This window comes from Sylvia atricapilla, chromosome 5, assembly GCF_009819655.1.
Source record: "Sylvia atricapilla isolate bSylAtr1 chromosome 5, bSylAtr1.pri, whole genome shotgun sequence".
NCBI lineage: Eukaryota > Metazoa > Chordata > Aves > Passeriformes > Sylviidae > Sylvia > Sylvia atricapilla.
This window is the reverse complement of record NC_089144.1, coordinates 61,286,823-61,300,923: the sequence shown is the minus strand read 5'-3', so window position 1 is coordinate 61,300,923 and position 14,101 is coordinate 61,286,823. Positions and strand designations below refer to the sequence as shown.

Sequence of the window (14,101 nt, the reverse complement as noted above, 5' to 3'; positions counted from 1 at the left end):
TAAAACACTTAACCATCCCATTCCAGGCATGGGATAGTACTATTACACAACAATGAGATCTACTAGAACCCTTAAGTATTCCATGAATAATACTTTTTTAATTGCTTTAAATTTACTGTCATTCTATTTTAACGAGTTTCCCTTTTCTTTCAAGACAAGAGAATAATAAAGGTGGTTTGTACTTTGAGGTTTTTGGAATGTTATAGCAGAGAACATGCATTTTGCTGCAACAGGAGACTGCTTGGCCAATAAATTGGGTTTTTTTGCTGTAATTTTCCTGGTAAAGAGCAACTCTACTACAACATACTCATGTTGTTCCCAACCAAATATTCCTTATTTAAGGGGAAAACTGAGATTTTTGTCTGAACTTCTCTATATTCTCTGTTTGATAGTTGGATTTGAAGGCCTATATCAACCAAGGCTGCCCATGGGGACATACCCAGCACAAGTTTTGATACCATACCTACCAAGTAGTCTCATTGCAAAATCAGCTCCTGCAGGGGACACCCAGGCCAAGAAGGCAGAGAAGGATGGCAAAGTCATCCCCTAAGAATGCTGTATGCAAACTGCCTTGCTGCACCATTCCCATGATACTTGCTATAAAAGGGCATCATATTTTTATTGCATGTCCTGTTGCAGCTGGTAGCTGACAATTTGCATGAGTATCCAGAAACGAACCTCATTTTCCTCTGAATGAAGTGCTGTGCCATGGAGACGAGACATGGACTGTCTTACTAGTTGGAAAGAGGGAGGCAAATGTATAATATAGTGCCAGAGAAAGGCAATTAAACCCCTGTTAATTTAATTTTTAAGTATCTCTTAGTGTATTTCAGGGGTTCGTAATATTTCAGAAGAAAAATCTTCAGTAGCTAAACTTCCGCCTTTTTATGCTTTTTTAGAAAAACTTTTACAATCTATGAAGCAGAGGAAACATGAAGCAGTTTCACGAATCTTAGAGGCTACTGGGGCAGAAAGAAAGCAGCAGCCTTTCTTTTCCAAGAACCTAAAAAATAGGCCATCACAATTTTGGCACAGAGGACAGCACTGCAAGAACATCATTTTAGTACAGGGTTAGCTTAGCAATTAAAAAGGCTCAAGGAGTCACAGCTTTCCTCCTCCTCATTTTCAGCAGCCAGTACACCACAACCTCCCAGGACAAATGATGTGCTCGTTCCTTCAGATGCAGCTGCCTTTCCTTTCCCACGTGGGGATCAGGGCTGTAACACTCAACGTTTCAGGCTTGTCATTAGCTATTAAAAAAGGCCAAGAGTTGGTGATAGAAAAAAAAAATTCCAGTGACTAGAAGGACCTACTGGCTACCCTGAATTCCTACGTGCCCTGCACGTCGTGCTTGTGCTGTGCTGGCAATCTTACCTTGCCACACTGCTTACATTTGCCCTCCTGCCTCCGCCGGTGCACCCAGTGATGCCGCACGAAGTTCTGCACAGAAGGACAAAAAGGTGTGTTACAAGGGAGCATTGGCACCCTACACTCAATGGTACCATCTGTGTGACACATGTTAACAGACACCAAAGAAAAAGTCCCTTCAGCCAACAGATTAATTCCTGGAGCAAAACGTGCAGCAGGCACTGCAGGAAACCTCAAAACCACCAAAACTGAAGGAAGAATAAGGACGAGGTGGTGTTTTCTTTATACACGTTGAAATGAGGCCAGAACTACTTCCTCAGTATTCAGGGTTTTAAATATTCGATTTTATGTTTCAGATACTTCTAGAGAGGAAAAAAGAAACCCAAACCAAAAAAAAAAAAAAAAAAAAAAAAAAAAAAAAAAAAAAAAAAAAAACACCCACCACCCACACCACAACACCACACCTAAGAGAAAGCAAGTGAAAGGAGAGGGAATAGGTTTTTTAAAAAATAAAAATACTAGCTCGAAGACCAGGAAGAAAAAGATAAAAAGACTAACTGAATGAATGGGCAAAAGACAACAGAAAGGTGAAATGGTTTCTGTCAGTGTAAGTAATAGAGTGCTTCAGCTAGGATTCACCTTACATTTATTCTGGAGAGGGGACCATGTTCCACTGGGAATCAATTCTCTCTCTAAGATTCCTCTCAATCTAAAAACACTTCTGCAGCTGCACACCAGGGGGATCAGCACACATGTCAAATGAAAAGTGATCATCATTTGTCCATTACTTACTTCTCTTGGAGATCTGGAGCCTCCTTCTCGGAAAGTCGGTTTGCAGCGAAAATTAATCTGGCATTGAAATAAAACTGTTAGGACTTAAAGTGAGCTGAGAGAAAATTCATTCCAATATTTTGATCTAGGCTTGACTTCTGAAGTGTTTATTATCTATTAAAATATTAGCTTCACTAGGTGAAAAAAGTAACATTTATGTCAGAAAAATCTCTTTTCATATTAATTATAGGTCATATTAATTCTCCTTTCTAGACCTCTACACAGCCCCCATCATCACTAATGCTATTGCTGCCTACTCAGTTCCAATATTTAAACTGGCTCCTCCTTCTGGAAGGAAAGCACTTCATCTGTTTTGCTTTTCTGAAGATCATTTGCAAACAAGTGCCCACTTCAGCTGAGCTCTCTAAAGTTAGTAGGTGCTGAAAATTTAACTCTTGTAATTTAACTTTTTGCACATCCTATCTTTATGTCTTCATAAACAAAATCTGTGGAGAAAATGACATTTACATAAATAACCATGCAAATTCTCAAGGTTTTCCACCTTTTCCTTAGATAAGGATGTTTTCATCTACCTTCCCAGCCACAAATTATTTGGGGAACATTGTATTGATTCATGCAGTGGTGTTGCCACTCCAGAGAGGACAACAAGAGATCTCATGAATGGAAAATATGTTGAGGAAGGTGAAGAGAAAAAAAGTATTATATAAAAAAGAAGGCAGTCCTATGAGAAAAAAAAAAAAAAAAAAGTTTTGAGAGAAGAAAAAAACAATAGAAAAAAGAATAGAGGGATATAGACAGTAAAAAAGACACTGAAGAAAAGAGAGGCCTGCAAAAGGTATAAAAGATATGTGAAGTAAGGATGCACTAAATGAAATAAATTCAAGCTTGAGTTGACTGTCCTTCAAAGAATTAAACATCTGAAGATAATGTACAGCTATGCTTTTGTTACAAGGGTAGCATGACTAAGTTTCTCCAAACTTAGACACAACCCTCACCAAATAAATTCTTCCCTCATTTAATATTTGCCTTCAAAATAATAGCTCTAGGGAGAAAAATGGAAATAACAACATTAAAAAGGCACACACAGAAAATAAGTAAAGAAAATACCTAGTACGTGTAAAGAAATAAAAGACATTGCAATGTTAATCTTCCATTGCTCTTCACCTGGAATTGTAATTTGTTGATTCACTGCTCATTCACAGCAGGCTGGAAAGACTCAGCTTATATTTAATTTGCTTAAATTTGCACCTTTGCACAAAGGGCCAAGCAGAAGAGTTCTGTACTAGTTTTAAACTTTATAGACTTTATAATAGCCCTCTGCCAAGAGGTGGATTTCACGGTCTCCAAAACAGCACAGAGAAGTTGGGTTTTATCTAAGTGCTCATTTTCTCTGGCTGGCAATGCCACCAACTCGCTGGGCTGTGGAAAGTCAGCCCTGCTGGTGATGGAGGAAGTCATGAAAAATTCACTGGTAACATTTTGTGCTGAAAGCATGTGCTGATGTTAATTTCACTGCGGATAAAAGCATCGGGGGTGGAAATGGTACCTCTCCAACTTGGTATTATGGCAATCACTGTGGGATTTGTCAACATGAGTCCAAACACTTGGAAAGGAAAAAAGCCCTTTCCTTGTAGGGTTGCTGCTATAAATTTGTTTTGCATCAGCTTCTTTTATGAAGAACAACATTGCTAAACATATAGAAGTGAAAATGAAGCTCTAATGAAAGCAGTGGGGAAATTCCCATACATATTTCTTTGCACATATCCCACCAGGAATGAAAAGGGCGGAGGAGATTTCTCTAGCACATTTCCAGTTAGGCATAATGAAGACAAATCTCTTGGTGGAAGACTGAAGTCACTGATGGATATTCTGTAGGTGCCTGGGTGTGATCAAGGATCCTTGAAGGAAATGAGAAGCAGGACAGATGCTCACAGAAATAACAGTAGTATAAAGGAAAAGTTTGATGTTTTCCGTTTTACAGAAAAAAAAAAAAACTTGAATTCTGAAGTTTTGAAGAGAAAACAGTATCGTCTAGTAAATACAAGGGGTGAGGTTCACACTAGCATATTATGCTGCACTGCTCATAATAAGTATAGCTGTCATACAATGAATTACACTGGCTTTAGTCGGGGAATTGTAAAAGACCAATTTTGTACATGACAGGAAACTCCTTTTTCTAGCTTCAATTTTTAATCTAGAAGTAGAGGCAGTTTTTTTTTTTTTTTTAACATTAAAAGTGTGAAAGCATTCTGTAGTTTTTGTTCTTTGTCTGGTTTCAGATTTTGTTTGGTTTGGGGTTCAAAGAAATATACTTTAAAAAAAAAAAAAAGTGAGATTTTAAGCCAAGTTTTGTTCACAAGTACGTCGTTAAAACAGCTGTGAAAATGTAATTTGGCCTAAGAATGTTTTCCAGGCTGAAACCTCACTAAAAGAATTAAAAGCGTGTTGGCTACGTCAGGCTCCAGAAGGTGGCAATGTCTCACCTTCTCTAACTGCTCCATGCAGGCGTTGTGCACCACGATCTTGCAGGCAGCACACTTCCTCCGCAGGGCAGACTTCTGCAACAGCAAAGGGACACGGGTGTGCGTGGAGGTGAGCTATTCCCAGGAGGCAAACAAAGTCAGCTGAAAAACACGAGATTTTTCGCTCCCTATGCAACGCACTTTTTTTTTTTTTTTTTTTTTTTTCCCCTCCCCTCTCCTTTAGTGCTCTCAGCTGTGTACAAAATAAATAAATGAATGAATGAAAAAGATCTGAAGCTCTTCTGGTTAAAACATGAACTTTGTGGGAAAAAAAAAAAAAAAAAAAAAAAAAAAAAAAAAAAAAAAAAAAAAAAAAAAAAACACCAGCAATCCAGGTGGTGAACTAGAAGAGAATGCCTCCCTTTAGGTAGGGGATCAGGTTAACACTGCAGAACACCACTCTACAAGCGAGCATCTTATGAAGATGATGAGCAAAGAGGAGAAAAATTGCACATCCAAATCAGAGAGCTCAGATCACTTTGCAAGAGGTCATTTCATGCTTATCATAAAATATTGAATTTGATGGGCCTGACAGTTGCCTTGCAGAAAAATACTTGGGTCATTTTAGAAGAGAATGATAAAATTCTGAGAATGCTGTTAAATGCTTCTCAAATATTACAGCAGGGACAAAATCCTCAGTTATTCTGGTAGGTTTTATTAATTTCAGTAGGGCTTTTGAAATAATTTCCATTGAATCCCCTGGGACAAGGCATATCAAAGGCAAAAGAATACATCCAGAAGAGAGAATGTATTTACTTATTTTACTTCCTCAAATTCAATTTAATTAACAAGATTGGAATTAATTTTAATAGAAATTTAACTTACCAATTTGTGCTTGAGGGACAGAAGATTTATAAATACACATTAACTTGTGATTTCTTTGCTTCAGATTTTTTACATTCAATTTATTCATCTCCATTTAAAACTCTAATAAATTATTTCTTCATAATTTTCAACATCTTTTAAACAAGCTCATTAGAAAAGCAGGGAACACAGCTTCAGCCTAACTATTATGGAATAGTTATAATAATTTTATTGATTCTTGTAATTATCTAGATACACCCTAACAGTGCATGTTCACATGTACATGGTGTTCTAATGTTTCACCTGAAGAATCATGGCATTGTATAGCAGGCTCTGTTTTCAAATGTTTTGTGACTTGGTAACATAAAGCAATTTTTTTATCTCTATGTTTACTAAATGTATTTTTTATCTCTGTGAAAATCATATGCAACACCTTACTAAATTTCCATGTTACTTTCAATGCACTAAAAATCAGAAGGAAGAATTTGATCAGTTTTAAAAGGGCAAACTTCTGCTGAGAACACAAGAACCCTCACACTGGCTCAGATCAAAGTTGCACTCAGCCAAACAAATCCTGTGTCCAGCTTTTGCCAGAACTCTGTGCCCCAGGACCAATACAAGTGCACAGCAAACACAGTGACAGTGACACCTCCTTTAAGCATTACCACACAATCAGCAGTTGTTGGGGCTTTGCTCCAGTACTCTGAAGGAGCCATAGGCGTGGCCCTTAATGCTATATACCATAAAGCAACCAATTTGCTTGGGAAGTTTTAGGGGGTGGATATTAAATTTGTGCTATGGAAAGCACTAGCATTTTGGATCACATTGCCCTGAAAACTGGGGGTGATTAGTGAATCAAAATGCTTTGATTTGAATTAAATACTCTGAAGGTGGTGCGGGGAGGGGGCACTGGGGAGGGTGGTGATAAAAGCAGAAAGACAGTATCATGAGGAGTCACAGATGGTAACCACAAACATCCCAGAGAAGAGGAGTTCCCTTTAACCTTTTCAGTCCAAAGGCTAGGATACTCCCTTAGAGCATTGTTTCAAATCAAGGACAGAAACACAAGATCCCCACTCTCTTTCCAAGCTTCCTAAATACCAAAGTTAGAGGGGCTTGGGTATTTTTTTCTCTCTTCATGAAGCAATTTGACTGAATCACTAGGCAAAAAGAGCTCCTGAAACAGACTGGAACAGTCAAAGAACAGACACCCATGGATCTTAGATCAGTCCAATGAAACATTTCCAACAGACAGCAGAAAAGCTTCAATAGGCAAAAGATAACTTGGAATATTCCCTAACAGGAGAAGGTAAACACCCAAATATGAGTGCACTCATTGCTGCTGAGTGCATTCAAGAGTTTGGAAAATTCAGTTCAAACCCTTGCAGTGATTAAAATTGCAGAAATTTGATCAGAACCTCCTCTCAGAGGCTGCAACAAGTAATATATTTGTGTATAGTTTCATGTAAAATGGACTAATCTTTTAATGTTCCTGAAACACCTCAGTATTCTACCCTTGTTTTTCCCTTACCATGTTAGTAAAGCTGTTTATTACATATAGTCTCCCTGTGTAAATAATCTGGGTCAATCAAAACTGGTTTGGGCATTTTTCCTGAAGCAACAAAGTCTTTACCATCAGCCTTTTGCCTTTTATGCTCACCTTTTGGAACACAGGCAAACAACTCAAGCTCTCAAGCGACTGAGCACTGCATCAGTCTGAAACCAGGCTTTTTACCTCAGAAAGAGAAAAAGAGATCTGAAAATAACTCACTGAGAATTTGACTTGGCAGCTTTCCTCCCCCAGGTAGCAGAGGTCCCCAGAAACATTTGTCTCAAGCCACAGATGCTCTCCATTCACAGCATTTTCCTGGGAAAATGAAATAGTTGTTAATCTGTTTTGTGAAACTCAGCCATGTTAGTATATAGGGGGAAAAAAATCTGATTTTCAACATAAATTTAGAGAACTAAAATAAACTAAAAAAAAAAAAATAAAGCCAAACAAAAACCAACAGCCACACCACCAGGTGTTGCTTTGGTTTTCTACAACACAAAGCCATGGTAGATAACAGTATTACCCTAACTAACCATCCCAGCTTACAGAATACTGACAATAAAATTAAACAAAATTAAACCAAAGTATTTTTGAGCACTCTTCAGTTAAAATTTACTGATGTTCTTCCCTCATGCTACAGAGTTTAACTGGGAATTCACATTTCATACAGAATTTGAAACAGAAGAGAAAATCCAGAGAGATGAAACAAAAACACAGCTAATGAACTTTCAGTGGGAGAAACCAAAAAATTTGAGAGCTGGGCACACAGGAGTAAAAAAATAACATGGGGACTTATAGCTTAGGGTGATGGGATAAACTAGACATGGGAAAATGCTTTCTTTGAAATAGCTGGGTCAACACTTTGTGAATACTTCAACAAAACATTACACTGCCAGGAGAGACTAGACTTCATACATGAAAGAACAACACATTTATCTGAGAAAGGTCTCAAAAAAATCTACTTAGCACACTTACAATTAGGAGTGATCACCAGGCTAACATCTAACTTGGTCTTAACATTCCCATTTGACTAAATTTGTGCCTTGACTCTGTGCAAATTCTTGTTCTAGGGAAACTTGATTTCTAGTAGCTAGGCTATGGGCTTCACTTGCCTGTAATTCTGGTGTGACTACAAAGCTTAAAATCTACTGTACACTACTTGAGCAAAGTGAATAAATAGGAATTCTGTTCAGCCAGAATTAGAGCACGACAGAAAACACTTTGACAGTCTGACATTTGGTTCCCACACTGCAGAAGTCACAAATGATGACGCTCACCAAACAGATGGTGTCCGACAGCAGGATGCTCCGAAATAGCCATCTTGGGTAAAATAATTCATTTAAAATACCACTGTCAGTTTCAAAGTGATAAATTGAGATGCCTTCTCTTGCTGTGCTGATTTTTTAGGTAGTGCAGAAAAGCAGAAGTAGCAAAATTCTTTGCTTTCTGGAGTGCATCCACAGCAGCCAGGACCTATGCACGGCTACACGTGGTGCCTACCACAACCATGGCCTTCACTTCCAGTAAAACAAGAGGACAAAATGAACACTGGCTGTTTTCTGGTGAGAGGTCTGTCTGTCTGCAGGTCTTTAACTTCATCAGAAATATTACGGTTCTCCAGAGCACAATAGTTTAGGTAAGTATTTTCAACATTTTTATAATGCAAAATAATTTCCAAGAACTTGCACTAGCTTAAGAAATTCTTCAAGCTTTTCTTAGAGGATACATTATCCAGATTGTAAACTCTATCCCTCGCGTGTGTCCTTATATTGCAGTTATTTTCCCTTCAGCAGCAATATGTGAGCTCACCAAAGGGTGCTTGACCTGAGCAGATCCTCTGCTGACAAATCAGTGCAAACAACATTACAACCCAGAGGTAAATCTCGTAGGATATAAAAGATTCTTCACAAAGACCAACTCTGAAAGCTAAGTAAGTAATCACACAGCTCCTGGGACAGAATTTTAAAAAAGGAATAAAAATTATATTAAAAAATAGATTAACCACCCCTTCATTTGGACTAGGTCCACACAACTTGCCATCGGGATTTCTAAAGATAAAGTGGCCTATTTCCATAACCTAGTTGAGACTGCTTGTTCTCTATTGTTCCAGATTGTATCAGAGATTTACATCTCTAACTTTTCATCACTGTGTAAATAAAATTAGTTAGTAGGCTACCTTTAGTAGGCTAAAGGATGACCTTTGTAGTTCATGTTATTATAGAGTTCTAACACAACTAGGTAATAAAAATGTAAATAGCCTGTTCTAGCATGAGTGGCACACCTCCAGACATCTACTGCTACAGAGAATTTCAAGTACTGTGCGTGAAAACTCACAATTTCAATTCCAGCAAATTGAATTTAGGAAAATCTTTCATCCTGAATCAGAGCAAAGGGCTGAGACTGCCCAAGATAAAACGCCCTCATCAAAAATCTTTCCTTGTCAGTTAATTTGTCTCAATAAGACCAAAAGGAATTATTTGAATTTCACCACTTCAAATTTTACAGGGTCCTGTCATTTATGTGATGAGACATTCTCTTGCTACTTATGAAAATCAAGATGATATAGTGAAAGGAAGTGCTATGACCTTTTGTAAGCCAATTTTTTTATTCACTTCTAACAGAAAATTTTGACAAAAATCAATACATTTTTATGAAGAATTTTGACTTCAAGAAAACAGTATTTTCTACTCCAAAATTTACAGCATTGCTCCACAACATGCTGGACAAAAGGGCACTCATCTCCACCTCTCAACACAAAAGCTGAGAGTGGTCCCTGGAATAAGCTCCTATCACCTCTAGGATGATACCCCGTTTAACACAAAGCTAAACCACAGTAAAGGTTCTGTCATCACTTGTACATTTTGACACAGGCTATATTTTTTTCCATAAGAATTTTGCCAGTTTGGTTTATATTTTACTGGATGTCTTTATGTTGGCCTTATGATTTAATGGCTTCTAAAGTAGTAGTTGTTCTCTTTCTCTCCCTGAAGACACAGATGCCAGTCTCATGCTCTTGCCATTATCCTCATGGTGAATCCGTGGCTGCAAAGCTACACATAAAACCAGTTCAGCTAATGGAAAAAACTAGATATCTTGTCTACCAAATCAGCTAGACAAAATGACTCACCCTGTGACCACATAACTGCTGGATCTGACACAGAGAGTGATGGGTTAAAGATGGTTTCAGAGGGACTGATGGTGCCAGCTCAGTGTCGGGGCACCTCAGCTGACCCGTCAAATCATGGTTTTGGGCTGACATGTTTTGCTCTGACTTGCTATCTAGCAAATGGACACTGTCCATCACTGTGCAGAAAACAGCAATGACTGTGGCCTAATAAAGAAAACTGTGAACTCTCTCTCTTCTCCAGCTTTCACAAATGTGTGAACTCAGTGTTCTGGGAGGAAAAAGAGCCCTTGCTCAGTGAAGCAGAGGCAGCAGTGCTTTCCTGGAAGCCTGGATCACAGGGGACATACAACATCAATATGCTCCCCCAGATGGAAATCTCCCATTTGATTGCTCCTGATCCGTTACCACCTTAATAGCAAACTAAAATAATTTCAGTATAGCAAACACTCCTTGCATACAAAACAAATACCACATACAACCCCCCTGAAGTGGAAGAGAAATAAGAATTCAGGGGCCAGGAGTTTGGGAACCATGTAATTACATGCATGTGTTCATGACTTGCTGTGCACATTTCACTAATTCAACTAGATTTCTTCAAGTGCTCCAGCACAGTAAATGACAGAGCAAGAGTTACCATTCTTCTGACGCCCACCACTATCTCCATACCTCACCGTTCTTCAGACTGCAGTCAGCATGGTTTCAAAAGAAATGAAGATAAACCTGAATGTTTTAATTTGCAATGTCAAGCAGCTATACTTATTCAGCCAAACAAATAAACCAGTCAGCCCAAACTTCCAGCTCAAAAGAGTTGTAACTCCAATTGTAACAGGAGGAATGGAACCCTCCTCCACTCCCACTATTGACTCTCAAAAAATTATTTAAGAAAAATCTCTAAAATAAATCAGTAATAATTTTTTCCCCTTTGTTAACACTCCAGGAAGGGAGAAGAATCTTCTTGCCAATATGCATTTGGGTGATATTTATGATTAGTGGAAAATGAGTGGTCATCAATCTCAACTTAATTAAATATATTTGTAAACAAAAATTGTTACTTTTAGCCCTTTTCTTTATGAGATGACTATTGAGCAGAAACAAATTTGTTTGGATGTCTCTTTCGCAAATATCTTTCTGTCATGTTTGGATTATGCTTCACCCTTAACTCTGAAATTTCAGAGTTTGCAGTACTCATGTTGCAAACAGGAGTAATGCCTCAAATATTTTTCTGTTGATATATACTCCCAATTTTAACTCCACTTTAGCACATTTTAATTTGGGAATATGTTTCATGTAGAGGTCACCTATTCCTTAATTATTGCAATGTAATACATGGACAGAGAACAAAATAAAACAGCATAGGGATATTTCTCCTTTCCTCCACCATGCTTTCCAACATCTCTGCATCAATTACCATTTGAGATCCCCATAATCCTCAGCTGAGAGCTCAACTGTATACAGAAGCAGAATAACAACATTTGTCTTCATGGAGCAGCAATGTTCAGATGCTATCAACTGAGATGATGATTCCCTATGTTCTCACCAGCCACTGCTTTGGCTGATAGCAGCTGCACTTCAGAAATGTGAAAAATACATGTTCTCTAGATGGGCACCTTCTGTACTGCATCCTCTACACCACTGGAAAAATACAAAGATATGGCCAACATTTTGAAATATGGCAGACCTCTTTTCTCTTTAGATCTCTCTGAAAAGAATACCTGATCTCAAACCTTCGAGGAAAAGAAGCAGCAAAGAAAAATTACTGATCCAGAACACAGCACTTCAAGTGTCAACTGCACACAAAATTCCAGCAATTTTTAAATGTGCATGGGGCTTGCACTTGCCACTACTTAATTTGAATTAGAATTCCTATCAGCTCTATACGTTTTTATGTGACTAATGAAATACCCTGGGATTCTCCTTTTGCCATGAGAGCATATAAAAATATGTATCTCTTTTCAACTGAATATTTAATTTCCAGTTACAAAATTTAGATTTAAAGACCCTCTAATGGAAGGGAAGTCTTCCTTCAGTGTAAAAGTTAGTATAGCTTTTAGGAAGTTATGATTCAGCAGCCAAACTAATCATGGGGGAAAAAATAAATTTATCTAGAATGAGGGAAATGTTTCATCATACGTAAAACATGTGCTACTGTATTTAAATATGTGCTAATCATCCAAACTTCAGTACTTCATTAGGCACTTCCAGACACTTATTGCCCACAAAAGTAAGCAGACAGAACTATTGACTATTGCCAAAAAGGCACAAAATAGAATGCAACAGACTCATTTCAAAGTCACATGCACTCATTTTAAATACCTTGCTGGTATAGGTCACTTCATGTCTATTTGTCTAGCCTGTTCCCCAGGCAGTTTATCTACAAGGATGTTATGGAAGATGGTGCCAAAAGCCTTGCAAAACTCAACACAATGGTCATTGCTCTCCCCTCATCTACCAAGCCAGTCATTTAATCTGTTAGGCTGGTCAGGCACCATCTCCCCTCCATAAATCAATGCTGAATACTCTCAGTCACTTCTTATTCTTAAAATTTCTGCAAATTACTTCCAGAAGGATTTGTTCCATAACTTTCCCAGAAATCAGGGTAATACTGATTAACCTGGAGTTCCCTGGATTCTCCTTATCCTTTTTGAAAGCAGAATTGACATGTGTTTGGTTGCAGTCCTCAGGAACATTCTCTGACCAGCATGACATTCCTAGACAACAGACTGTCCTGGCAGTGATATCAGCCACTACCTCAGCACCTTTGTGTGCAAGTCATCAGGTCCCACGGACTTCTGTGTGTTCAGTCTAAGTGTTCCCCAGCCCAATCATCCTCCACAAAAGTAAGTTTTCCTTCTTTCTGACCTGCAGCTGCTGAAGGTGGCCATCACCAGCAAAACTTGAGGTTAAAAAAAAAAATAGGGATTGAACAATTCAGGTTTTCCATGTCCTTTGTCACCTTGTTCTCTGCCCTGTTCAGTAGCAGTCCAACATTTTTTTCCCACTGTTCCTATCACTGGTGATTTGCCTACAGAAACCATTCCTGTTCCCTTTCCTGTTCCTATTAAATTCTACACTAGATAAGGTCTGGCTCTCCTTAATCCATCTATGTGGAATCAGGTAGTCCCTTGCACAATCCTCCTGAGCTAAGCCTGCTTCCACATATTGCCAAATGCCATTTTTCAACTTCTACTCTGACACATAGTTTTCTGTTCTTGTTAAGATCTAAAAGATTTTTGGTTTTGTCTTTTATAAGCATAATTTATGGTAAAAGTTATAATATTTCTCTGCTAAACAAACATTCAACCTGTACCCAGATAACTCCAACTGTGCATTCACAGAGCACAAATCGTGGATCAGTCAAGTTTTTTCATTGACCTCTAAGAATGGAAACTAAATACCTTCAAATGCCTCTAAAGATGTGGGGGAAAGATTCTAGGTCTCACTATCATGGGAGAAGGAAAGAAATGGGTATTAACAGAAAAAATGCACGATTAAAAAAAAAAAAAAAAAGAAAGATATTTGGGGATCTTCAACACTCTGCTATTCTAGTGGCCAACAATAGTTTTGTAGACACCATAGAAAGTAACAGCTAGAAGGCAAGAGTTAAAACAAAATTAAAGGAGGCCTTTGTGTACAAGCTTATGGTTATAATCCCTGGAAGAAAATGGCAATAGAAAAATAGACAAAGACCTGGCAGTGACTACACAGGCGGTGAATTGGGTGGCTCAGTCTGTACCCACTTGAGAATCTGGGCTAGAATTACTTACTTACTTTAGTATTTAACACTTGGGCGTGATGTCTAAAATGAGGGCATGTGGGAGAAAGGGATATGCATAAACATATCACAGGGGTGGCCATTTAGGTCAATTCCTTTTTGGTAAGGCACCCCCAGCACTCCCCTCTGGTTATTATAACACCTACTCCAGACACTCTGTTCTG

The 14,101-nt window shown here is 38.3% G+C and overlaps 1 protein-coding gene across 4 annotated transcripts in view; it reads right to left on the bottom strand.

Moving 5' to 3' along the window:
* DGKI (diacylglycerol kinase iota) overlaps positions 1–14,101 on the bottom strand; it is a 195,912-nt gene that overhangs the window by 103,915 nt on the left and 77,896 nt on the right. For all 4 annotated transcript variants that reach the window (XM_066319716.1, XM_066319717.1, XM_066319719.1 and 1 more), the window contains exons 3-6: positions 7,258–7,353; positions 4,644–4,718; positions 2,161–2,217; positions 1,375–1,440 (exon numbers count right to left, since the gene is read on the bottom strand). In XM_066319716.1, the coding sequence (XP_066175813.1) occupies positions 1,375–1,440; positions 2,161–2,217; positions 4,644–4,718; positions 7,258–7,353 (294 nt within the window). The remainder of the gene's footprint in view (positions 1–1,374; positions 1,441–2,160; positions 2,218–4,643; positions 4,719–7,257; positions 7,354–14,101) is intronic.